The following is a 20385-nucleotide window of genomic DNA, read 5'->3' as shown; positions in this document are numbered from 1 at the left end:
ATTTCATTTCATTTCATTTCATTTCATTTCATTTCATTTCATTTCATTTCATTTCATTACTTGCTCGAAAAGACAAATGATCTGATATTGGTGACAAATGAAAACTGGAGGGTTGACTTACTCTGGACGCTATCAACTGATATGCGTTTCAGAAAAATTTACGAGTTAGCCTAGATTCTCTATAGAAACAAAATGAATGGAAAGTGATTGGCTTTCCCATGACTTAGAAGTGTCAAGAAGTCACCTCCAGCCAGCACTTCATACCTGACATCTCCTTTAAAAGATCTGAGGAAGGATCTTGCCAGGTCTCTAAAGGCGAATTTTAGAATTAACGATTTGACAAAAATATTACTTTACTAAATTACTGCAGCTGGTTGTGATGGCTCATGCCTGTAATTTCAGGGCTCAGGAAGCTGCAGCAAGACAGTCTGGACTGTACTGTGAGTTTCAGGCTCCCAGCTGGTTCCATAGGGAGAGGCCATGTCAACATACTCATACATGCATGCATACATATATACATACAGACTACGTCTTTCCCCAAATCCCTTTTAGTTATTCTAAAACTTTCTCTCTATAGAATAGTTACTGGAGAGGCTCCTTGACAAATTAAACTTTATCACTTTAATACACAGTCCAAGCAAAAACTATAAACTTTGAGAAAAAGGAGAAACAACGTCTTTAAAAAATCAATTAGCATAAAGTTACACTCAACTCTATTCCTTAAATTCTTGTACTTTTTTGTAATTTGTAAAATGTCTTCTTTTACAATTTTAATGATCTTAAAATTATGTATTCCTAAGTAATTTTGAATAAACTAAAACAATATTATTATAGAGGAAAAAAGCCATGTAGCTTCAGGGAATGACTACCCTAAGATGAATAGAGCTCCTAGAAGTCAGAAAGACTGGGTTACACACAAACAAAGGCAGCAAAATCTCAGCCCAAGATTAACTGCTGGATGATGAAACAGGGCAGGGGACAGCAGCTAGAGTCTTTATGTCCTGATCAGTCCAGATAGAGTCTCTTATCTATTTCGAAACTCATTGCTGAGAGCTGGCATAAGGGGTGGATAGAATTTACAGGAGAGATCCATAGGTACAAACTTGAATATGTCTCACCCCAGTCCTGGCCCTAATGTTCTTTTATCTGAGTTGATCATAGTCTGTCCTGTTTGGTTGGAAGAGAAATGGTTTGTTTGGTGGTTGAAGAGATAAGAGTGACCTGGATCCTGTTCCTTCTTCCCCATTCTTAGAAGAGCTGTCTAGATTCTCATCTCTGACCTCTGAGGACGGGCAGGGCTGGATCTCAAAGAGATGACTTTCAGGGCCCAAAGGAGGGGAACTTGGGATGATGGCAAAGGGAATCCACTGTCCTGGTTATCTGGTAGCTTATGAAATGTGCCTCTGGGGCAGATAGAAAGACAGCTGGATAAGAATCCTTTTATGTGACTCTCTAGTGTTGGGAACAGGGCTTGCTTGGTCTATGTGAGAGGCACAATATGCTTAATTTAGCTTCCCATTTATACACATTTCTTCTGTTAGAAAGAGAAAAGAAGTTACAGTTCATCCAGTGAGTTTAATAACCAAAACTGATCATAAGAAAAATCTTATCACAGATAAGATTGAAAGAAAACTTAGATCTCTGTGGAAATAATTTATTTTATACTGTTAAAAGTGAATACAAAACCCAGTCACATGGAGAGAGAGAGATTGCTACATGGAATCAAAACACATTTAAAATGAAAAAAATATTTATTTATTTATTTATTTTTTGAGACAGGGTTTCTCTGTGTAGTCCTGGCTGTCCTGGAACTCATTCTGTAGACCAGGCTGGCCTCGAATTCAGAAATCTGCCTACCTCTGCCTCCCAAGTGCTGGGATTAAAGGTGTGCACCACCACCGCTCGGCTAAAATTTTTGATAATTAAAAAACTACAAAGGTGCTGGAGAGATGGCTCAGTGGTTAAGAGCACCAGCTGCTCTTCCAGAGGTCCTGAGTTCAATTCCCAGCAACCACATGGTGGCTCACAACCATTTGTAACAGTACCATTTGTAACGGTATCTGACACCCTCATCTGGTGTGTCTGAAGACAGCTACAGTATAGTCACATAAAATAAATAAATCTAAAAAAAAAAATGTCAGTTAAAAAAAATACAAAGGCAGGTATACTGGTTCACACCTATAATCCCAACACAATTGGGAGATTTCGGCAGGAGGAGGAAGATTGCCATGAGTTTGAGGCCAGTTTAGGCAATGTAGTGAGTTCTATGCTAGATTGAACATAGAACAACGTTCTGTCCTTTTTTTTTTTAATTAAATCAAATCAATGGTGAATCATTGACAAAAAAATTAAAACATGTTCTTCAAGGAAGCTGAAGCATTGGTGGGGTAGGTTCATTTGTAGAGTGGGCAGGCTTTTTGCCCTTACCCCCACCCCTTTATTGATTCAGCTCTTTCTAAAATTGGTCTGGAAAGGCTTTTGAATTACCATTATTATCTTCAAACCGCTAGATTCCTGGGAATTTATACAAAGATTCAACTTATCCTAAGATTATTCCAAGTGAGAAACACCCCATAATTTTAAACCTATTCAAAAAAAAAAAAAAGAAAGTGCTAATCCTAGGGTCTATGGTTATATAACATAATTGTCTGGTAGACTATTACCCATAATGCTAATCATCAAATTTATATTGTAACATATGAATGTGCCAAAGGTTAAGTGAAGAAAAGGATAAGTTTATATTATACATACACAATAAAAACAGTTGTGTGCAAAATAAACATGCATGTGGAATAGGAGAGAATACATACACAGAAACTATTAGATTAGTTTGAAAGCTTTCAATAATATGATTATAAAAAAACCTTACATGTGTTTTTTAATCACAGAAAAGGTCATGAAGAACTGTTATAGTGTAAATCAGGTAGATTTATATTGAAAGACACATTAAACCTGGTAGTGGAAACTGTAGCTCCCCAGCAGCTCATAGCAGGAGCTCCTCATGCAAGGTAATCCTTTTCTGGTTCTTACCCAAAAAGAAGTGCTTGAATTAAGCAGGTACTTAGGCCATCTCAGGTGACTGTAAACCAAAGGGAAAACCCTGCAAAACTTCAGAGAGAAAACAGTAGAGTTTCTACTTTTACCTCTTACTAGATAAATAATCTTTTCTTTTTTAATTTATTATTTATTCTATGTATATGAGTACACTGTAGCTAGCTGACTTCAGACACAACATAAGAGGGTATCAGGTCCCATTACAAATTGTTGTGAGCCACCATGTGGTTGCTGGGAATTGAACTCAGGACCTCTGGAAAAGCAGCTGGTGCTCTTAACCACTGAGCCATTTCTCCAGTCCAATAAATAGTCTTAAAATGCTGCTTTTCTAAAGAAAAGAATCGTTAAGTCTTTGGGGTTAAGATTTTTTTCTCTAATTTTGTTTATAGCAATTATGTACAAACATTGTTGAGGACATTTTAAAAACATTTGTCATGGCTTTTCAAAAAGTGTTCCCTATGATGTCCTTAGGATTTTAAATGAAGAGAACTGGTGGGCTAGCTGTGACTTAGATGCCAGGCTGCTTGAGTCGCTGTCGTTCACAAAGCCCTAGGTTGCCTTTCCAGGTCCATAGAAAACCTGCCTTGCTGGCCACGCCTGTAATCCCAGAAGTGAGAATGTGGAAAACCCGAAGACCAAGGTCACCCTCAGCTACACAAATGAGCTCAAGACCAGACTACTTGCTTCTTGTCAGTGTTCAAAACTTCTGTTTACTGTGATAGGGCTTTCTCAAGAAAAATACGGGGCAGATACGTGAGGAACAGTGACAACTGTAGGTGACAAATTTAGAATTTTTCCCAACCCCAATTTCCTCGGAGACTCTAATATGTCATATCAAAAACAGAAAACTTTCAAAGAGGGCAATTTGAAATGTGTGTTTCTGTGTGTGTGTGTGTGTGTGTGTGTTTTAAACTCATACAAGCCTTCGTAAAAATATGATATAAATTAAAGGAGACCAAAAACATTCAAAGCCATCTGGCTGATTTTATTGTGGTTTTTATAGTATTTTTTGAGGAAAGATCAGAAAAACTCATAATGTCATAAAAGTCAATCCAAGATGGAAACTTTCCCTTCCAAACTTGCTGGGCTCCTGAGCTCAGTAATTCAGAGACAGAATCTAAGGAACACTTGTAAACACAGGTATCCTGGAGAGGGAGAGGAAGCTGAGCAAGTAGCAGTTTTTAGACTCCAGCCCTGAACTGCGTGAAGTCTGATTAATTAATTAATTAATTAATTAATTAGTTGATTAAAGACAGTCTTCAGTCAATGCCTCTCATAAACTCTGAGAAGGAAGAGGGCATGACCTGACACTTAATTTGTCAAAACTTCAATGTTAGTTCTTTAGTTTGTAGTGACATGGCAAGGCTCCTTTCAGAAGACTGTGACTTCATTAGACTTAAAAAAAAAAAAAAAGGCATGCGCAGCCTTGCCTGCTGAGTCAGCACTTTCTAAGCCGACTTAGTGGAAAGACAGCCTTGGAATCTGAGGAAATCCTCACTCAGCCAAATCTATCCCATATGAGAGGGTAGAGTTAATGAGAATCAGCCTGAACCTTTTGGCAGGCAGCTGCTGGAATGTAGGAGGTTTACAGCCAGCCTGGGCCGCTGAGGGTTTTTGCTTAGCCTCTCCATTTGGTATTAGAAAAGTTTGCACGAGCAAAATTTCAGCTTCAACTAATAAAGGCAAAGGGGTGGTGGGGAGGAACATACTGCAAACCAACTGTGTCTCATGTTTGCAAGGCCCTGGAGGACACCAGGACGTGAGAAAATGAATGCCTTGGATTTCCTGATTGCTAGGACCTCACTGAGACCCAGGGCCAGAGCAAGCCCCTGACAGGCTTAGCACAGTAAGGGTGCTGTGGGAGCCCGATTTTCTCCAAAGACTTTCTTTGCGGGGTAGAATGGCTTCATGGTGAGAGATCACCTTTGTCTGGTGCCAGACTTCCTCCCAGGATGGTGGAATTGCAACTGTGTCATTCTACAGGTGGGTTCCCTGGTAGCTGTGCTATTTACTACAAACTTATAAGTAATATATTAATATGGTCCTAAAACTTCAGATAATAGAGGTAAAGCCAAAGTCCTTTTTGACTGACCTCCAAATCCACTTTAATCCCAAGGAGGCAGCTATCGCTGTAGCAGTTTGAGAGATGATTACATTTCCTGTTCGTTTATCAGTCTGTAAACATGAAAGTAGTGGAGTGTGCAGGCACATACCTTTCCTTTCAGCATGTGGGAGGTGGAGAGAAGAGGACGGGGAGTTGTAACCATCCTCAGCTACACAGTCATCGGGGCCCATGTGTGACTATGTCTCAAACCCATTAACTTATGTAGAGTTAAAATGTTACAGGTCCAAAGCCACAGCTATACTGAGCAATTGTCCCTAGTCTGCTTTCCTGTGACTATGGTAAACACCATGACCAAAAACAACTTCGGGAAGGAAAGGGTTCAGTTAATGCTTCCAGTTAATAGTCTATCCCGAAGGAGTGTCAGGATAGGAACCTGGAGTAGACAATATGGAAAAAGGCTGCTCACTGACTTGTGTACTGGCTTATGCTAAGCTTCTTTTTCTTTCCCCCCTCCCTCCCTCCCTCCCTCCCTCCCTCCCTCCCTCCCTTCCTTCCTTCCTTCCTTCCTTGACTCTCTGTGTGTGTGTTTCAAGACAGGGTTTCTCAGTGTAGCCCTGGCTGTCCTGAAACTTGCTCTGTAGACCAGGCTGGCCTCGAACTCACAGAGATCCTCTGGATTAAAGGCATGTGTCACCTTCATGGCTTTTTCTTATATATCTTGAGCCATCTTGCCTAGGAATGGTGCTACACAGTGGGCAGAATCCTCCCACACTAATCTAGATAGTGTCTCACAGGTCAATCTGATTGAGGCAAGTTTTCACCCGACTTGCCCTCTTCTCACATGGCTGCAGGTTGTGTCAATTTGACAAAACTAAGCAAGACATCTACTTTAGCCATTTAAACAGCCAAATCTAATACTTTCCCCTGCATGTGATGTATCATTTTTGCTCCAAAACTCAAGAACAATTGAGTAGGATTGCCCATTAAGGAGGTCTATAGCAACGCTATTAAGATGACCTTGACTGTCTGCCTTCCTCACGACCTCCTTGCTCTGATGCCTTCCTATAAGATTAACTCTATACCTACCCTTCTCTCAATAACTCCAATTCAAACCAATTTCAAAATTCTTTCTGATATATTTGTGATTATTCTTTTAATAGCTGTTCTGACTTTGGATCCACAGATAGACCCTTGCTAATTTGCATGCCAGTTCATTTCATTCAGAATACTGTCCAGCATGCTGTGTGGACTCAGTAACACCCCTTAGACACATGAGTATAGTTACCAGGCTGTGCCTTGCCCCTACATCTGATTTTATTTGCTTTAGATGGGAAGGCCCCACCCTAACCCTATACTAATTTAGAAGTTAGACTGAGTGGATGCCACTCTCCTTTGGATCTCCTCTTCTCCTATTCCAGTAAAACCATTCATCTATTCTTTTTTCATGACTATACAAGATCTGGAAGTGTAGGCATGTAACATTAGAATCCAGCTGTCGTTCAGGCCAGACTGTGTGCCACAGACTCACCCATCATGCAGATACTGACAGACACTAGAAAAATAAAAACATCATCGATGAGTCTCAAGCAAATAGAACTCCAGGTAGCAGGACTTCTCACCTGGGAAAGTGATTTTACATCAGAGGATACTGGTGGCCACATAACCTGTTCCCTCCCCCCTTTTCTCCCTCCTGCCTGGGAATCAGAGAACCTGCTTATGCTATGAAACCACCCTCAGATGGCTACTGCAGAGAGTCCCCTTCCTCACCTCTGATTTTCTCTTCAGAGCCCTTACCATGCTGTCTGTCCTTGGTGCTAGACCCTGAACTATTCCCAGAACCCTTCACCATGCTACTGTCTGTCTGTCTATCCATGGCCTTAATAATTCTTAACACAAATACACTCGCCGGGCAGTGGTGGCACATGCCTTTAATACCAACACTTGGGAGGCAGAGACAGGCGGATTTCTGAGTTCGAAGCCATCCTGATCTATAGAGTGAGTTCCAGGACAGCCAGGGCTACACAGAGAAACCCTGTCTCGAAAAACCAAAAAAAAAAAAAACAAATACAAATACATTCTTTACCTGCCATCCCCCCCACACACAAAAAACCCCACCACCACTAATGAATCAAATCTATACAAAATAATTTATTAACTAAGTTTTCTAGTGCTATATAGACCTGGGGACACATCAAGTGTCCCCTCCTATTCCCATTTTACTTTTGTGACACAGTCTCACGTATATTAGGCTAGATTCAAACTTGCTATATAGCTGAAGAGAATGACTTTAATAAGTCCTGATCCTTCTGCCCCCATCCTACCCCAAAAGCTGGGATTATGGTTTCCACTCCCATGCTATGATCTGCCTTTTCTTGTTTACCTTCTGTGTGTCATCTGCCACAGGGGTTTGTCATAACTAATTTCCTATGGGCTAACAATTTTGCTAGACACTTATATTTCCATTTCTTCCTACCATTTCCACTATTGTACCTGAAACCACTATCATGCAAGCAAATATTTAGGGTTAATATGGAGATACAATGTACTACATCAGAACAGTGTTACCAGTTTAAATGAAGGAGCACTGGCACAAACCTCTTCTGAGAACTATTTTTGTTTCGAATAATATTTTCACCAACACAATATTATCATGGAATTTTTGATAATACGATGGTTTATAGAAGAATGGGGCAGCTTGGTGGTAGAGCGCTCACCTAACAAGTCTGACATCGCAGGTTCATTTCCCAATACTGCCAGAGATTATTTTTAAAGAGAGAAATGGAAGGCTTCAAAGCACGTTTCCTTGGTGGTATTATAACTGCTTAAAATAGTTCTGAATTTCCTGCTCTTCCTATACTCCTAGAGCTGATAGGAAGCACGATTGTGACTTGCAGGTGGGTGAATTGGCTGGAGGTGCTGGTTAGCTTTCATATTGTTCCCAGTTTCTAATTTTATCAAATTGAGCGATTCGTGTTTGGAGGAATTTGATGAGCTATGCTTCATGAGGTAATTTTTGGCCTGATTTTGTAACTGTTCCATGCACGCCTCAAATAATTTATACTATTGGTTTATTATATACAAACATATGCACATAGGTCTGCATAATCTATATAAAGTCACAGCCAACTGTTTTATTATACTCATTTTGAAACAGGTATTGCAATTTTTTTTTTAAAGATTTATTTATTATATATGAATACACTGTAGCTGTCTTCAGACACACCAGAAGAGGGCATCGGATTTCATTACAGATGGTTGTGAGCCACCATGTGGTTGCTGGGATTTGAACTCAGGACCTCTGGAAGTGCAGTCAGTGCTCTTAACCACTGAGCCATCTCTCCAGCCCCAGGTATTGCATTATAATTCAAGGTGGCTTTGAATTCATGATCCTGCCCCCTCCAAGGAGCCAGGCTTACTGGCCTCCTCACCACCACCACCATTGCAGGTTTGTTTAGTTAATGTTCTCTATATGGGTTTTCAGTATTTACATTGCTTTTTAGTCTTGGAGATTGAATCCAAGGCCTCATATACACTGGGCAAGCACTCTCTACCATGGAGCTGTACTTCTGACCATCTCCTTGAAGTAAATGTTGCCTGACTGTGGTCAGACATCTATTTGTTTGCACGGCTATCAGTTTTTGTTCTAGATATGTCCATGTCATATTGTGTGCAAATGTTTTATGCCCTTAGTAAATGGTCTTCATTGATATGAAATGTCCTCATTTAATTCTTTCAACTTTTTGATCTTGTATCATTTTCATCTGACATTTCCACTGCTAAACTCTCTTTCCTGTGTTGCAAACTTTGCCTGGACTAACTCTATTCCTCCTCTGTATTCCTTTTGAATATGCAACCACGAAGCCTTTCTCCATTTTGATATTTTACTGTGTAATCATTTTGAAGTGTGCTTTCCTTCCCACCTGCTGTTTCTTACACTTTTCTACTGACCTGTAATACCATGACCTTCCTTGTTTCAGGACAGGGATAACAGAAATGAGTGATTTCTGTCATTTACGGCAGGAGGGAGCAGCCACCCTGTCCATTCAGACTGCTGTCATGATCCAATCATATGTTTTCTTCAACTGCAGATTTTTCCCCACCCCCAAGCACTCTTTTCTCCCCCTCTGGTGAGGATGCCATAGACATTGAAGGTGACTTGGGAGACATAGAGCAAAGCAGAGCTGGTGAATGTGTTTCGTGGCATGCTTTCATTGAGAGAACACTTGGATGCCAGTCTTTGTGGCACACACCTTTACTGCTTGGTTTGAAAGGCAAGGCGGGTGAATCTCTAAGTTAGAGGCCAGCCTGTTCTACAGAGTGAGTTCTAGGACAGCCAGGGCTACACAGAGAGACCCTGTCTCAAAGCCTGCACGTGCCCACACACCCAGCACACAGGAACGGCATCATCACTAACAATACACTTGAGTTTCCACTCTGGGGCTGATGCTGTGGCCAGAATACATTAATTAGTCAGTACCAGTTTCCCCAGTACTGTGTTATCATCTTTCCCTGCCTCATGCCCAGGAAGATCTGTTTAATTTATAAACAGTTCCCTTTAGATAACAATTCCAGTGATATCACAGTATTGCTATTCTTGGGTGATTTAGTGGCAATATGAATACTCTAGTTTCTTCCATGGGAAAACACAGGTAAAGGCCACCAACTAGACTGTGAGGAGACTTTGCACAAAGAGCAGTATGACCAGCCATTGGCCATTAAAGGCAGTGTTTTTGTTTGTTTGTTTGTTTTTGTTTTTCAAGACAGGGTTTCTCTGTGTAGCCCTGGCTGTCCTGGAACTCACTCTGTAGACCAGGCTGGCCTCGAACTCAGAAATCCACCTGTAAAGGCAGTGTTTAGAATGTATTTTTTTTAAGGTCAGGGGAAAAAAATCATTACTCATAAAGGAATTTAAAACTATTTTTGCTTTCTTATTTTATTTAAAACATTCCCACCTCCCTTTTCATTTTTTTTTATAAATTCATCAAAGGGAGTTTGTTTTCATTTGTAGGTCATTAAATGCCCACTCTAGAATCTGAGACTTTAAAGGGCTTAGCTTAGACCTATCGTATGATGTTTAGAAGGCTGTTGTTAGACTAACGTGACCTACTGACCTAGGCCATAATGAGGATAGAAGATATAGATCCCTATAAAGTTTGCGCAGATAAATTTACATTTGCAAAAGAATTTTCTTTTTAAAATCCTATCCCAGCTCGATGTGGTGACGCAGGCCTTTCTTTATGTGTCAGTACCAAGCAGGCAGAGGCAGGTGGCAATCTGTGAGTTCCAGGCCAGTTCTGGAAAGAAGTTCAAAGGCAAACATGTACTACTTTAATTTTTGCAGGTGAGTGCTGAGCAGTTAAATTAGTGATTCTCTTAGGACAGTCCACACAGGAGATGGCAGCAGAATGGCTTGGTGACAAGCACCACCATCTCCACTGCAACCTTCAAAGGTTTCATCTTCCTGCAACACAGCTTTACTTTAAAAGGAACAGGGTTGGGCAGGCAAGAGGGCTCATCAGGCAAAGGTCATGGATGACCTGCATTTGATTCCTAGAACCCACATGGTGGAAGGAAAGAAACAACCACTAGGTTGTCCTGTCCTCTGACCTCCACATATGCTTGGTGGAATGCATGCACATATAGACATACACACATCACATACAATGAATGCATAAGAAATATGGCAAAAAATGTAAAGGGCAGAGTTGTGTTTTCAAGGAACTGATTCTCTATTTTATTTCTAAAGAGGTACAAACTATAACTCTGGTGTTTGTTTGTTTGTTTGTTTGTTTGTTTCGAGACAGGGTTTCTTTGTGTGGCCCTAGCTGTCCTGGAACTCACTCTGCAGACCAGGCTGGCCTCAAACTCAGAAATCCACCTGCCTCTGCCTCCCAAGTGCTAGGATTAAAGGTGTGCACCATCACTGTCTGGCAAAATTCAGTTCTCTTAATTCAGTTCATCACTGTAGAAAGTCTTTTGTTGTTGTTTTGTTTTAGTTTGGTTTTTTGGGTTTTTTTTGTTTTGTTTTTATTTTGGTTTTTTCGAGACAGGGTTTCTCTGTGTAGCCCTGGCTGTCCTGGAACTCACTCTGTAGACCAGGCTGGCCTCAAACTCAGAAATCTGCCTGCCTCTGCCTTCCAAGTGCTGGGATTAAAGACATGCACCACCACTGCCTGACTATAACTCTGTTTTAATTTTTAAAGGTATCTTCTTGGTTGGTAGTGACCTTAAAAAGAAGCCAGTGAGACCTCCTGAGAAGTAGCTGATGTAGTGTAAATTTGAGACTGATGCACCTTGATTCCGTGGCAGAGTGGAGAGACGGAGCACAATGTTGGCATAAGTTCCTTCCAGTCTTAGTTTATTGTTGCCTCTGCTGTGGAAGTTAATCTATCTCTAGCTCTGAATCAAATACTTAGAGGCCTTTGCTCTGTAGGATATGTAGAGCCCTCTCTTCACACTCCGATGAATTGCTAAACTGCTTCCAACTCTAGGAACCTGCAAACCCTAGCCAGTGGACTGGATGAGATTTTTGTAAATTGGAGTCTGTCAGAACACAGCCAGGCCTGTTATTTCTTATGCCATCCAACGACAGCTTTCTCTATGGACGGAACTGCTTCAGCAGGCCACAGACTGTGATGGTAAAACCATAACCATTCAGTATCAGAAAAAAATCAGCCTTTTGTGGCCAGTCCTGAGTTGAGTCAGAGACTGACTCCTATGATTAGTCAGTTCATAAACCAACTAAGACCAGCACTTACAACAATCATCCTTTGCAGGGAACCTTACAGATTGTGGAGTGGTTCATACATGCTTTGTCTTCTGATTCCTTCTCGTAAGTGACAGGGATGACTTTTCCATGAAGACATTGCATGATGTCCCAGGGTCAAGAACTAAGGGTCCATGTTTTCAATATTTAAACATCTAGAAGAAGTCCTTTATCTCTGGGAAATGCTTATCATCTTCAAAAGAGAGTGACCGTGATTGCTGAAGTAACCCTTTGGTGGTGCACTGGCTTGAAACCACATACTGGACGATCTGCAACTGTTGTACTTTATTATAATGGTGGATTTTTTAGACTGGTTTATCATCATCATCATCATCATCATCATCATCATCATCAGACAGGATTTCTCTTTGTGTAGCACTGGCCACCTTGGAACTAGCTCTATAGATCAGCCTGGCCCTGACCTACCTCTGCCTCCCAAGGGCTGGGATTAAACACATGTAATACCACCGTAGGGCTCATTATCATTGAATTGAGAGTAAAATACAGTCTAATTGAAGGACCGTGTTGGCACAAAACTTTAATCCCAGCACTGTGGGTTCAAGGCCAGCCTGACTGATAATCTGAGTTCTAGGATAGCTAGGGCTACACAAAGAGAAACCCTGTCTCAAAAACAAATAAAACAAATGAACAAAAAAGACAATGAGAGGAACATATAGATTTTATATAATGTTTTATAAAATATATAAGCCTAATTAAATTACAAGTTAAAAATATATCTTTACTCTAATCCTCCGTCTTTAAGTAAGTGATGAACAGGGCATCTTTTACTACAGTAATGCTATTCTGCCGGATGGCACATGCCCCTGACTGTACATTATTACACAGTTGCCAAAGCACCAAGGATGAACTAAAGCTGGGTATGGTGGCACCTGGGTATGATCCTAACCCTCAGAAGGCCAGAAAGGAGGATGAGGAACTTAAGGCCAACCTAGGACACATAATAAGTCCCTGTCTCAACCCATCAGCAAGGACAAATTAATCCCAACATAAACTACAATGCTGAGTAATGATAATATGTCTATCCGTTGGGGGATATGGATAACGAGGCTATGCACAGGGAGCAAAATGTAAGTTATAGAAAAATTTTTGTACCTTCTGCACAATACTCCTACAAGCTCCAAACTGCATTAAAGTTTGATTTTTTAAATTAGATAATACAGCAGGAGGTTGGTGAAATGGCTTTGTGGGTTAAAGCTCTTTTATCCAAGCCCACTGACCTGACTCCTCAGGACCCACACAGTGGAGAGTGAAACTTATGTAAGTCATCCTCTGACTTCCATATGTGTTTCAAGGTGCATATGCAAGTACACACACACACACACAAACACACATGTACATGTGCATACTCGCACACACAATAAATAAGTATAATTTTTAAAGAGGAAAGCACAACAGGTGTATGGTGCAGACCTTTGATCTTATCCATGAGGTAGAGGAAGGAGAACTGTAAATTTGAGGCCAGTAAGTTCCAGACCAAACCAGCATTACATATTGAGAACCTAGTCAAGAAAAGGAAGAGAAAAAGGAAGAGAGGAAAAGAAAAAAGGTGAAGGAAGTAAAAAGTCTAACAAAACCTATTTCCTCCTTAAAAGCATTATGAATATACATTTTTTTAAAAAAAAATGGCACCTCTGGCATGAACACAAGAACAAGGTTTCTGATTCTTCCAGAAGAATGGGCACCCAGCAAAATTAAGAACTTACTTCACACCCAGGTTGGATCTCCCAGGAACAGGATTCCTCTGGAGAAAGCATACCCCTTTGGAAGGCGTGGTCACCCAGGCATGATTGACACAGAGTGGACTCAAAGTCTGACTCCCCAGGAGGAAGATGCACTCCAGCAGGACCAGTGTACTTCAGGTTGGGGCTCTGATGCTTGTCCATGCTGACCATGGGGCTCTTGATCCATCTTCGTACCTGAGAGTGCAGGAGAGAGTAAGAGAGGCATTTGCTTAGGTGGTTGTTTATAGCATGCTGCTGGGAGATTTGGTGAGACAGAGATTGAGAAGAGGAAAATTTTGTCTTACAGTGTCTCAGTCCTTCCAACCATCTCTTCTAAGCCCGTCCATGCTGACTGTTCTTCCACCTCTCCAGGCATCTCTTCAATTCTAGGCTTAAGATAATGATTACTTCCTCTCGTGTTGTAACAATTACAACATTTTCATTGTCCCCTATTGTTATTATTTGTGCTCTGGGAATTGAACGCAGGCCTTCGTGCAGGCTAAGCAAACACTATACTACCAAGCTAGGGCCTCAGTCTGATAATGTTTCTATTTTTATTAACATTAAAATTCATTATTAAAATTAACACTGTAAAAGGGAAGTGTTTATCTTGGCTTACAGCGTACTTAGATGCGGTCCACCATGGTGGGTAAGGCATCAGAACAAGTAGCTGCGTAAGTGTGTGTGCAGCTAGGACTCTAATCCAGGAGCTGACGGAACAGGAAGCGGGGCTGGATCAGAGAAGTCCCAAGGCCAGGTACTGGAAAGATGGCTACCAAGTTAGGAATCTGGACTGTTTTCTGCAGAAAATCTGAATTGTTTTCAGCTTCCACATTGAGCAGCTCACAACTGCTGGTACCTTCAGATCCAGAGGATGCGCAAACCTCCCCAAGCCCCTCGTTAATGTACCCATGCTCTCTGCCTCCTATATACACAGAACTAAGAAATAAAAACAAGCCTTTAACACCGTAAGTTTACTGGGCATGATGATGCACACTATTAATTCCAGCACTTTGCAAAGACAAGAATAAGTATATATTTTTCACTATTATAAAATCTCATTTTTTCCCCAGTGAAGTTGTAGATTGGGATGTACCTGAATTGTAGCCAGGCTTATTGGTTCATCCCTGCGATCCTTGCTACTTGAGAAACTGAGGCAGGAATACAAAAAGTTCAGAGCCAGTTTGAGCTACTGAGTATGTTCCAGGCCAGTGTGAGTAACTAACATTTGAACTGGATGTGCAGTCGTCCCTCCACTTGGGGGCCTGAGGCAGGTGGAGCCACCTTTAAGGCCAGCCTGAGCTACAAAGTAAGATTCTGTCTCAATAGCTGGGAGGAAGATGAGACTGAGCATGAGCTCACTTTGGAATTCTACAATTGGGAAGAACAAGTTCAAGGTCAGCCTTTGCTTTATAGGCAGTTCAAGCCTGGGCTTCTTGGGAGCCAACCTCAATGTTCCTCTGTCAAAAGTCTGTAACAGTGAATGCTAACAGTAAAATGTTTACACTATAATAGACACAGCTGTATTCCCTGTTAGAGTCATGGGTGGTTTTTTCCCCCTTTCACAACACACAGTCTTTTATATTTATTTTTTTTTATAAATGTTAGGTTGCATCATAATTGCTGCTCTGGGCTATACTTTCATTTCTTAGGGAAAAATTTTATCATTTATAAGGCTCTTAAGCAATTAAAACCATATTTCTCTATTTGTTTACATTTGTGTTGTTAAATTTTCTTTATTTGCCTTATTGATGTGTCTGCTCTCCTCTCTCATTCTCCTTCCCTTCTCTTCCTTTCTCATGTCCCTCTCTCTGAGAGATCTTTCTATATAACCCAAGGTGACCTCAAACTTGTGACCTTCTTGCTTTAGTTGTACAAGGACTGGAATTGTAGTGTAGTCTGACACCACCATACCTGACTGAAAACTCTAGTGTCCCTTCTCTATTTTCTCTCTGTCACTGGTTTTTGTCCCTACTTTCCCTCTCTTGCCCTCCCCTCCTGTCCTTCTCATGCCTCTCCCCAAGCTCCCTGCTCTGCTCCTTGAGTGGCTGGTAGTGAACCAACCCATGACCCTTCCTAGACTAATGCTCCATCACTAAGCTGTACCCCCAGCCCTGTATTCTTTTCAACATCTGTTCAAACTATCATTTTTGGAGTCTTAGCAGGTATTCATGCCTTCAATCTCAGTACTTGGGAGGCAGGAGGATCATAAATTTAACAAGGTCAACCTTGACTTTATAAAATCAAGTCTCAACCTGGGCTGTGGTGGTGCACACCTTTAGTCCCAGCACTTGGAAGGCAAAGGCAGGCAGATCTCTGAGTTTAAGGCCAGCCTGGTCTAAAGAGCAAGTTCCAGGATATCCAGGGTTACACAGAGAGACCCTGTCTAGAAAAACAAAAACGAAACAAAAAATCATGTCTCAAAAGTATTTTTTAAACCATAAAATAAATGAATACTATTTTGAATGTACTATCATGATGTTTAAAAGGCGGGTTGTTTCCATGAGTACTTCTCATATGGCAGGGCACTATAAGCATCGTAGTAGGAGTATTCAGAGGCATTCATTATGTGTGGGAAAGTGGCTATGAGGACTGTGAGTCCCCAGATCCCACGGAAAGCTGGTGGCTGTCATGTGTGTGATCCCAGGGGTTTCAGCAAGCTGAGACTGCAGGACAGAGGATTCCCCAGAAGCTGGGCTGAACTAAGCTGCCGCAAAGAACAAAAAGAAACTGTCATAAGCAGCATGAAGGAGAGGATCTGATACCAAAGATGTCCTCTAACTGGGATGCTTTGTCACAGATGTGCCCATACTCACAAAGCATACTCTCACACAAGGCACACTCACACAGACACACTCACAAAACACACTCACAAGGCACACTCACTTACAAGGCACACTCACACAGGAACACTCACACATGCACACTCACAAGTCACATTCACACAGGCACACTTACTCACAAGGCACACCCAAACACATCATACATACACACACAGAGAGAAATAAAAATGTTAAGGCTTAGGGTACAGCTAAGTGGGGTGTGCTTACCTTTCTGTGTAAGGTTTGGTTTCCAGCATTATAAAAGGAAGTAGTTTGTCTGCATCATGAGTAGAAGTCTAAAACCTAAGACTCTGAGACCAGAACAGAATCTCTATTCTTGATCTAGTCTCAAGTATGTTTTTGTGTTGGCATTTTAGGTCATAGTAGAGACTGGATTAACTCTGTGGCCCCTTGAACTCTAGGCAAATGCCCTACCATTTAGCTATGTCCCCAGCCTTCCAAATGTGTTTCTGATCAATCTAGAAATAACTACGTTTTATTTCAGACAGATTTGTTTTGGTTTATTTTTTGTTGTTGTTTTTTGAGACAGGGTTTCTTTGTGTAGCCCTGGCTGTCCTGGAACTCACTCTGTAGACCAGACTGGCCTCAAACTCAGAAATCCACCTGCCTCTGCCTCCCAAGTGCTGGGATTAAAGACGTGGGCCACCACTGCCCAGTGGAAAATATTTTTTTATTATTCTTCTTCAGAAAGATTTGAGCTTGAAGCTGGTAATGATTCCTGCTTTATTTCCAAACTTGAATTTGAAATTAATCTTTTCCCTCTGGCTTTCTCTTTTACCAAGTCAATTTAGCTTTGCAGGGACGAGGAACAAGATGAGAACAGATCCATCTTCCATTTTATTCACAAGTCACAGGGCCTGACTACAATTATTCTCAGATTCTGAAAGTGTAAATCTCCCTTTGCCTCTATGGATGCTCAATTATAAGTTGAGGCGTACGTTTATTTATTAGAAGGACATATTATTTCTCCTATGAAACACATGACGTTTGGTATATAAGGCAGAACATGAAGCAGGAGTTGTGAGCGGGCTCTGCGGGGGCTGAAGGTCCCTATTTCCACCAACCTAAGGAAAGCACTGGGCAGTAAAGGCAGAATTGTGGCTACAAGGTGTCCCATGAGTGGGCTCATCCCCAGGTCTGCATCTCAGGGAGGGCAGCCAGGCCCCAAACACAGAAACTAGAGATGGAAAGCCAACCACAGCTTCCAGGAAAGCAAAAGAAGGCAATGGCTTGTGCAGATTTATTTGGGAAGTGTGTGTCCTCCATTTGCCCAGCATTGATTCTTTGAATCCATTGCACGTCTTTCTCTGAAGCTAAGAGAAATCTACGATTTGTGCATGTGCCAAGAGCAGACGTGTCTGTTGTTTTAAATCAGTCTGCTGTGGGCGCAGTGAGGATGGGTCCTGGATGCCAAGGCACTCTTGACAAATCAAGCCATTCCAGATCTTAATGAGAATATGGTCACCTCTCTGCAGAGAGTGTAGCTAGGGAAGGAAGTAATCTATTTGTTCAGGAGTATCAAAGAAAAACATCACAAAGTTGACATTTTCTAGCAGGAATGGAGATAGTTTAATGCTTTTTCTTGGTTTAGCGCTCACTCTGGCTTTAGTATGTTCTTTGAAGTTACTTGTGGACGATTTTCAGTAGCCTTTTAGCTTCGTAGTGGTTTCTATGGGGCCTTAATTAAGGACAGGGTTTGTGGTATTTACTTTAGCCTCAGAAATCCCTAGAGAGTGGCTGGGGCGTGAGATGTGAATACATGCACAGGCTCCGTCTCCAGCCCTGCAGCCTGGGCAAGGTGCCCTCTAAAACTGCTGAGCAGAGAGCTTCCCTCAGGCCCTTAGGGAATTCAAGCAGCAGCCCGCCCCTTGTGCTCCTCAGCAGCTGGAGCTGAATTGCTTGGGTGGAGGGAGAGTTGTGAATCGCTTTGGGAACCCTCAGAAACCAGCCACAATGGCTCTGAGCTGGAGACAGCTGTGTCTTAGAGATGTGAATGGCCGATACAGAAGCAGCCCTGGCTGTGTGGCCACCTGGGCCTCGTTTTACTCAGGGCTCCACAACAGTTGTGAAGAGCATCGTAGACAAATGTGGACCAGACAGGAGAAGACGTCCATTTAAAACAAAGAGTTCCTTCGCTGGAGGCTTGGAGGAGTCTAGTTCCAAATTGAACCAGAAGGCAGCTATCTCTGGAGACTGGAGTTAAAGCTTCAGACCATAGCTAGAATTCTGGGCAGTGCCTAGGTAAAACACTAAACATCATTCTTTGCTAAATCTAGTCTGCCTTGGTTTTTATTAGTTTATTTGAAGGGGTAAAAAAAAAAAAACAAAACAAACTATCCAGAAGCCACAGTCCCCTTGGAGAGTTGCCAGATACGATTAAGAAGATTGGCCAGTTTTTAGGGATTTTCCACTTGTGGTTCTTTTTCCTATTATGTAATAGTAAACAGATATTACTCTTCATATAAAATGGCTTAGTTGATAATGATATTATCAACTGATGCAGAAAGTGGATTGCTCGTCGGCCCTTCTGTGTGATCCCAGTCGGTGGAGCCTGTCTCTGGATGGATTTTGGGAAGGAGAGCTGCCTCTTCCTCAAAAGCCGAGGGAACCAGAGGTAGAAACAACTGTAATTTCAGAAAAGCTCCCTTTTATCGAGGAAAACCTACTGTCTATATACCGCTATAGTAACTTACAATTCTCCCAAGTTGGGTAGTGCCTGGGATCCCAGCCCTTTGGAGGTTAAGGCAGGAGGACTGGAAGGAGTGTAGGGCTGCCCTGGGCTATTATGAGTGCCAGGCCAGCCTGGGGGACCCAGAAAGAGCTTGTATTAAACAAACAAAACCTAATCAAATTCCTAAATCCTCAACAACAAAACAAAGCAAAGAATAAAAAATAAACACATTTATAAAAGCCTTTTAATCCTGATATAAGCCAGTTTTCTAGTGAAAATATTCAGGCAATTATAAAAGGAAGACATGTTCCCCTCCCCCCACAACCCCCAAGCATTTACCTGCAGACTGGGTACCGAATGGCAGTCAGGTTACTAGGGATATATACTCTCTCACGACTCCTACTCTGACAATGCAGTGACATGAACTTAATCTCCTTACCTCAGTGATAGCTTCTAATCATACAACTTTTTTTCCTCTGAACATCATCATTGCTTATACAAAACCACATGATTTGCTTTTCTATTTCTTCTGTGTCTGTGGACCATAAGGATGAGATTCACTACTTGGCTTCTCTTAAGGCATAAGCAATATGGACTTATAAATAAAATAGTAAGCGGACTATTGTTTTTAATGAAAATTATGATTATGGATGTCCACAAGCTTTGCTGAGATCCCCTATCAAGATAAGATATACGCCACATTTAGTTCTGTCCCTTATATAGCCAGCTGTACCTGCCCTGAACAGGCATCCTGAGAAGACTGAGTGGACTCTGGAATTCCCCAGCTGTCCGTGCCTTTGGGATTTCCCAGTCCTTCCCATGCATCCTGTTCTAGATTCCCAAGATCTAACCTTGGATTTCTCCAGGGCTGGTCTGGGGGATAGCTGGCGAGGGTCTAGAAGGAAGAGAGTAGATGGAGGGAGAGAGACACATCTCTGTACCACCCTCCATGTTGTAGCTCATAAGAAGCACGACCCTCAGAATCACTACAGTGTGTTGTGAGTGTTACACATCACACACAGTCTTAGCCTTGAATGCCAAGCACCATAATTTAAGGTCCTTTTCTGACTCCACTAAAATATCACCCCCTCAATCAGTGGTAGGCAGAGCTCAGGAACTCATTAATATGAGGGTTTTGAAATGGAGATAAAGTTCTTATTATTTCTTAAAATTGTAGGACTGATCCTTTCTTTTGAATTAGCCTATCTTGGGCAGAAGAAATGAAGAAGAGGAAGGGGGGAGAA

The 20385-nt window shown here is 41.7% G+C and overlaps 1 protein-coding gene across 1 annotated transcript in view; it reads right to left on the bottom strand.

Moving 5' to 3' along the window:
* The window catches only part of Sgk1 (serum/glucocorticoid regulated kinase 1), a 117366-nt gene that overhangs the window by 60866 nt on the left and 36115 nt on the right, over positions 1-20385 (bottom strand). The window contains exon 2 of the mRNA XM_028777343.1: positions 13610-13822. Within this exon, the coding sequence (XP_028633176.1) occupies positions 13610-13822 (213 nt within the window). The remainder of the gene's footprint in view (positions 1-13609; positions 13823-20385) is intronic.

Source organism: Grammomys surdaster, unplaced genomic scaffold (genome assembly GCF_004785775.1).
Source record: "Grammomys surdaster isolate TR1022 unplaced genomic scaffold, NIH_TR_1.0 280, whole genome shotgun sequence".
NCBI lineage: Eukaryota > Metazoa > Chordata > Mammalia > Rodentia > Muridae > Grammomys > Grammomys surdaster.
The sequence above is the reverse complement of the archived record's forward strand: the minus strand, read 5'-3'. Positions and strand labels throughout refer to the sequence as shown.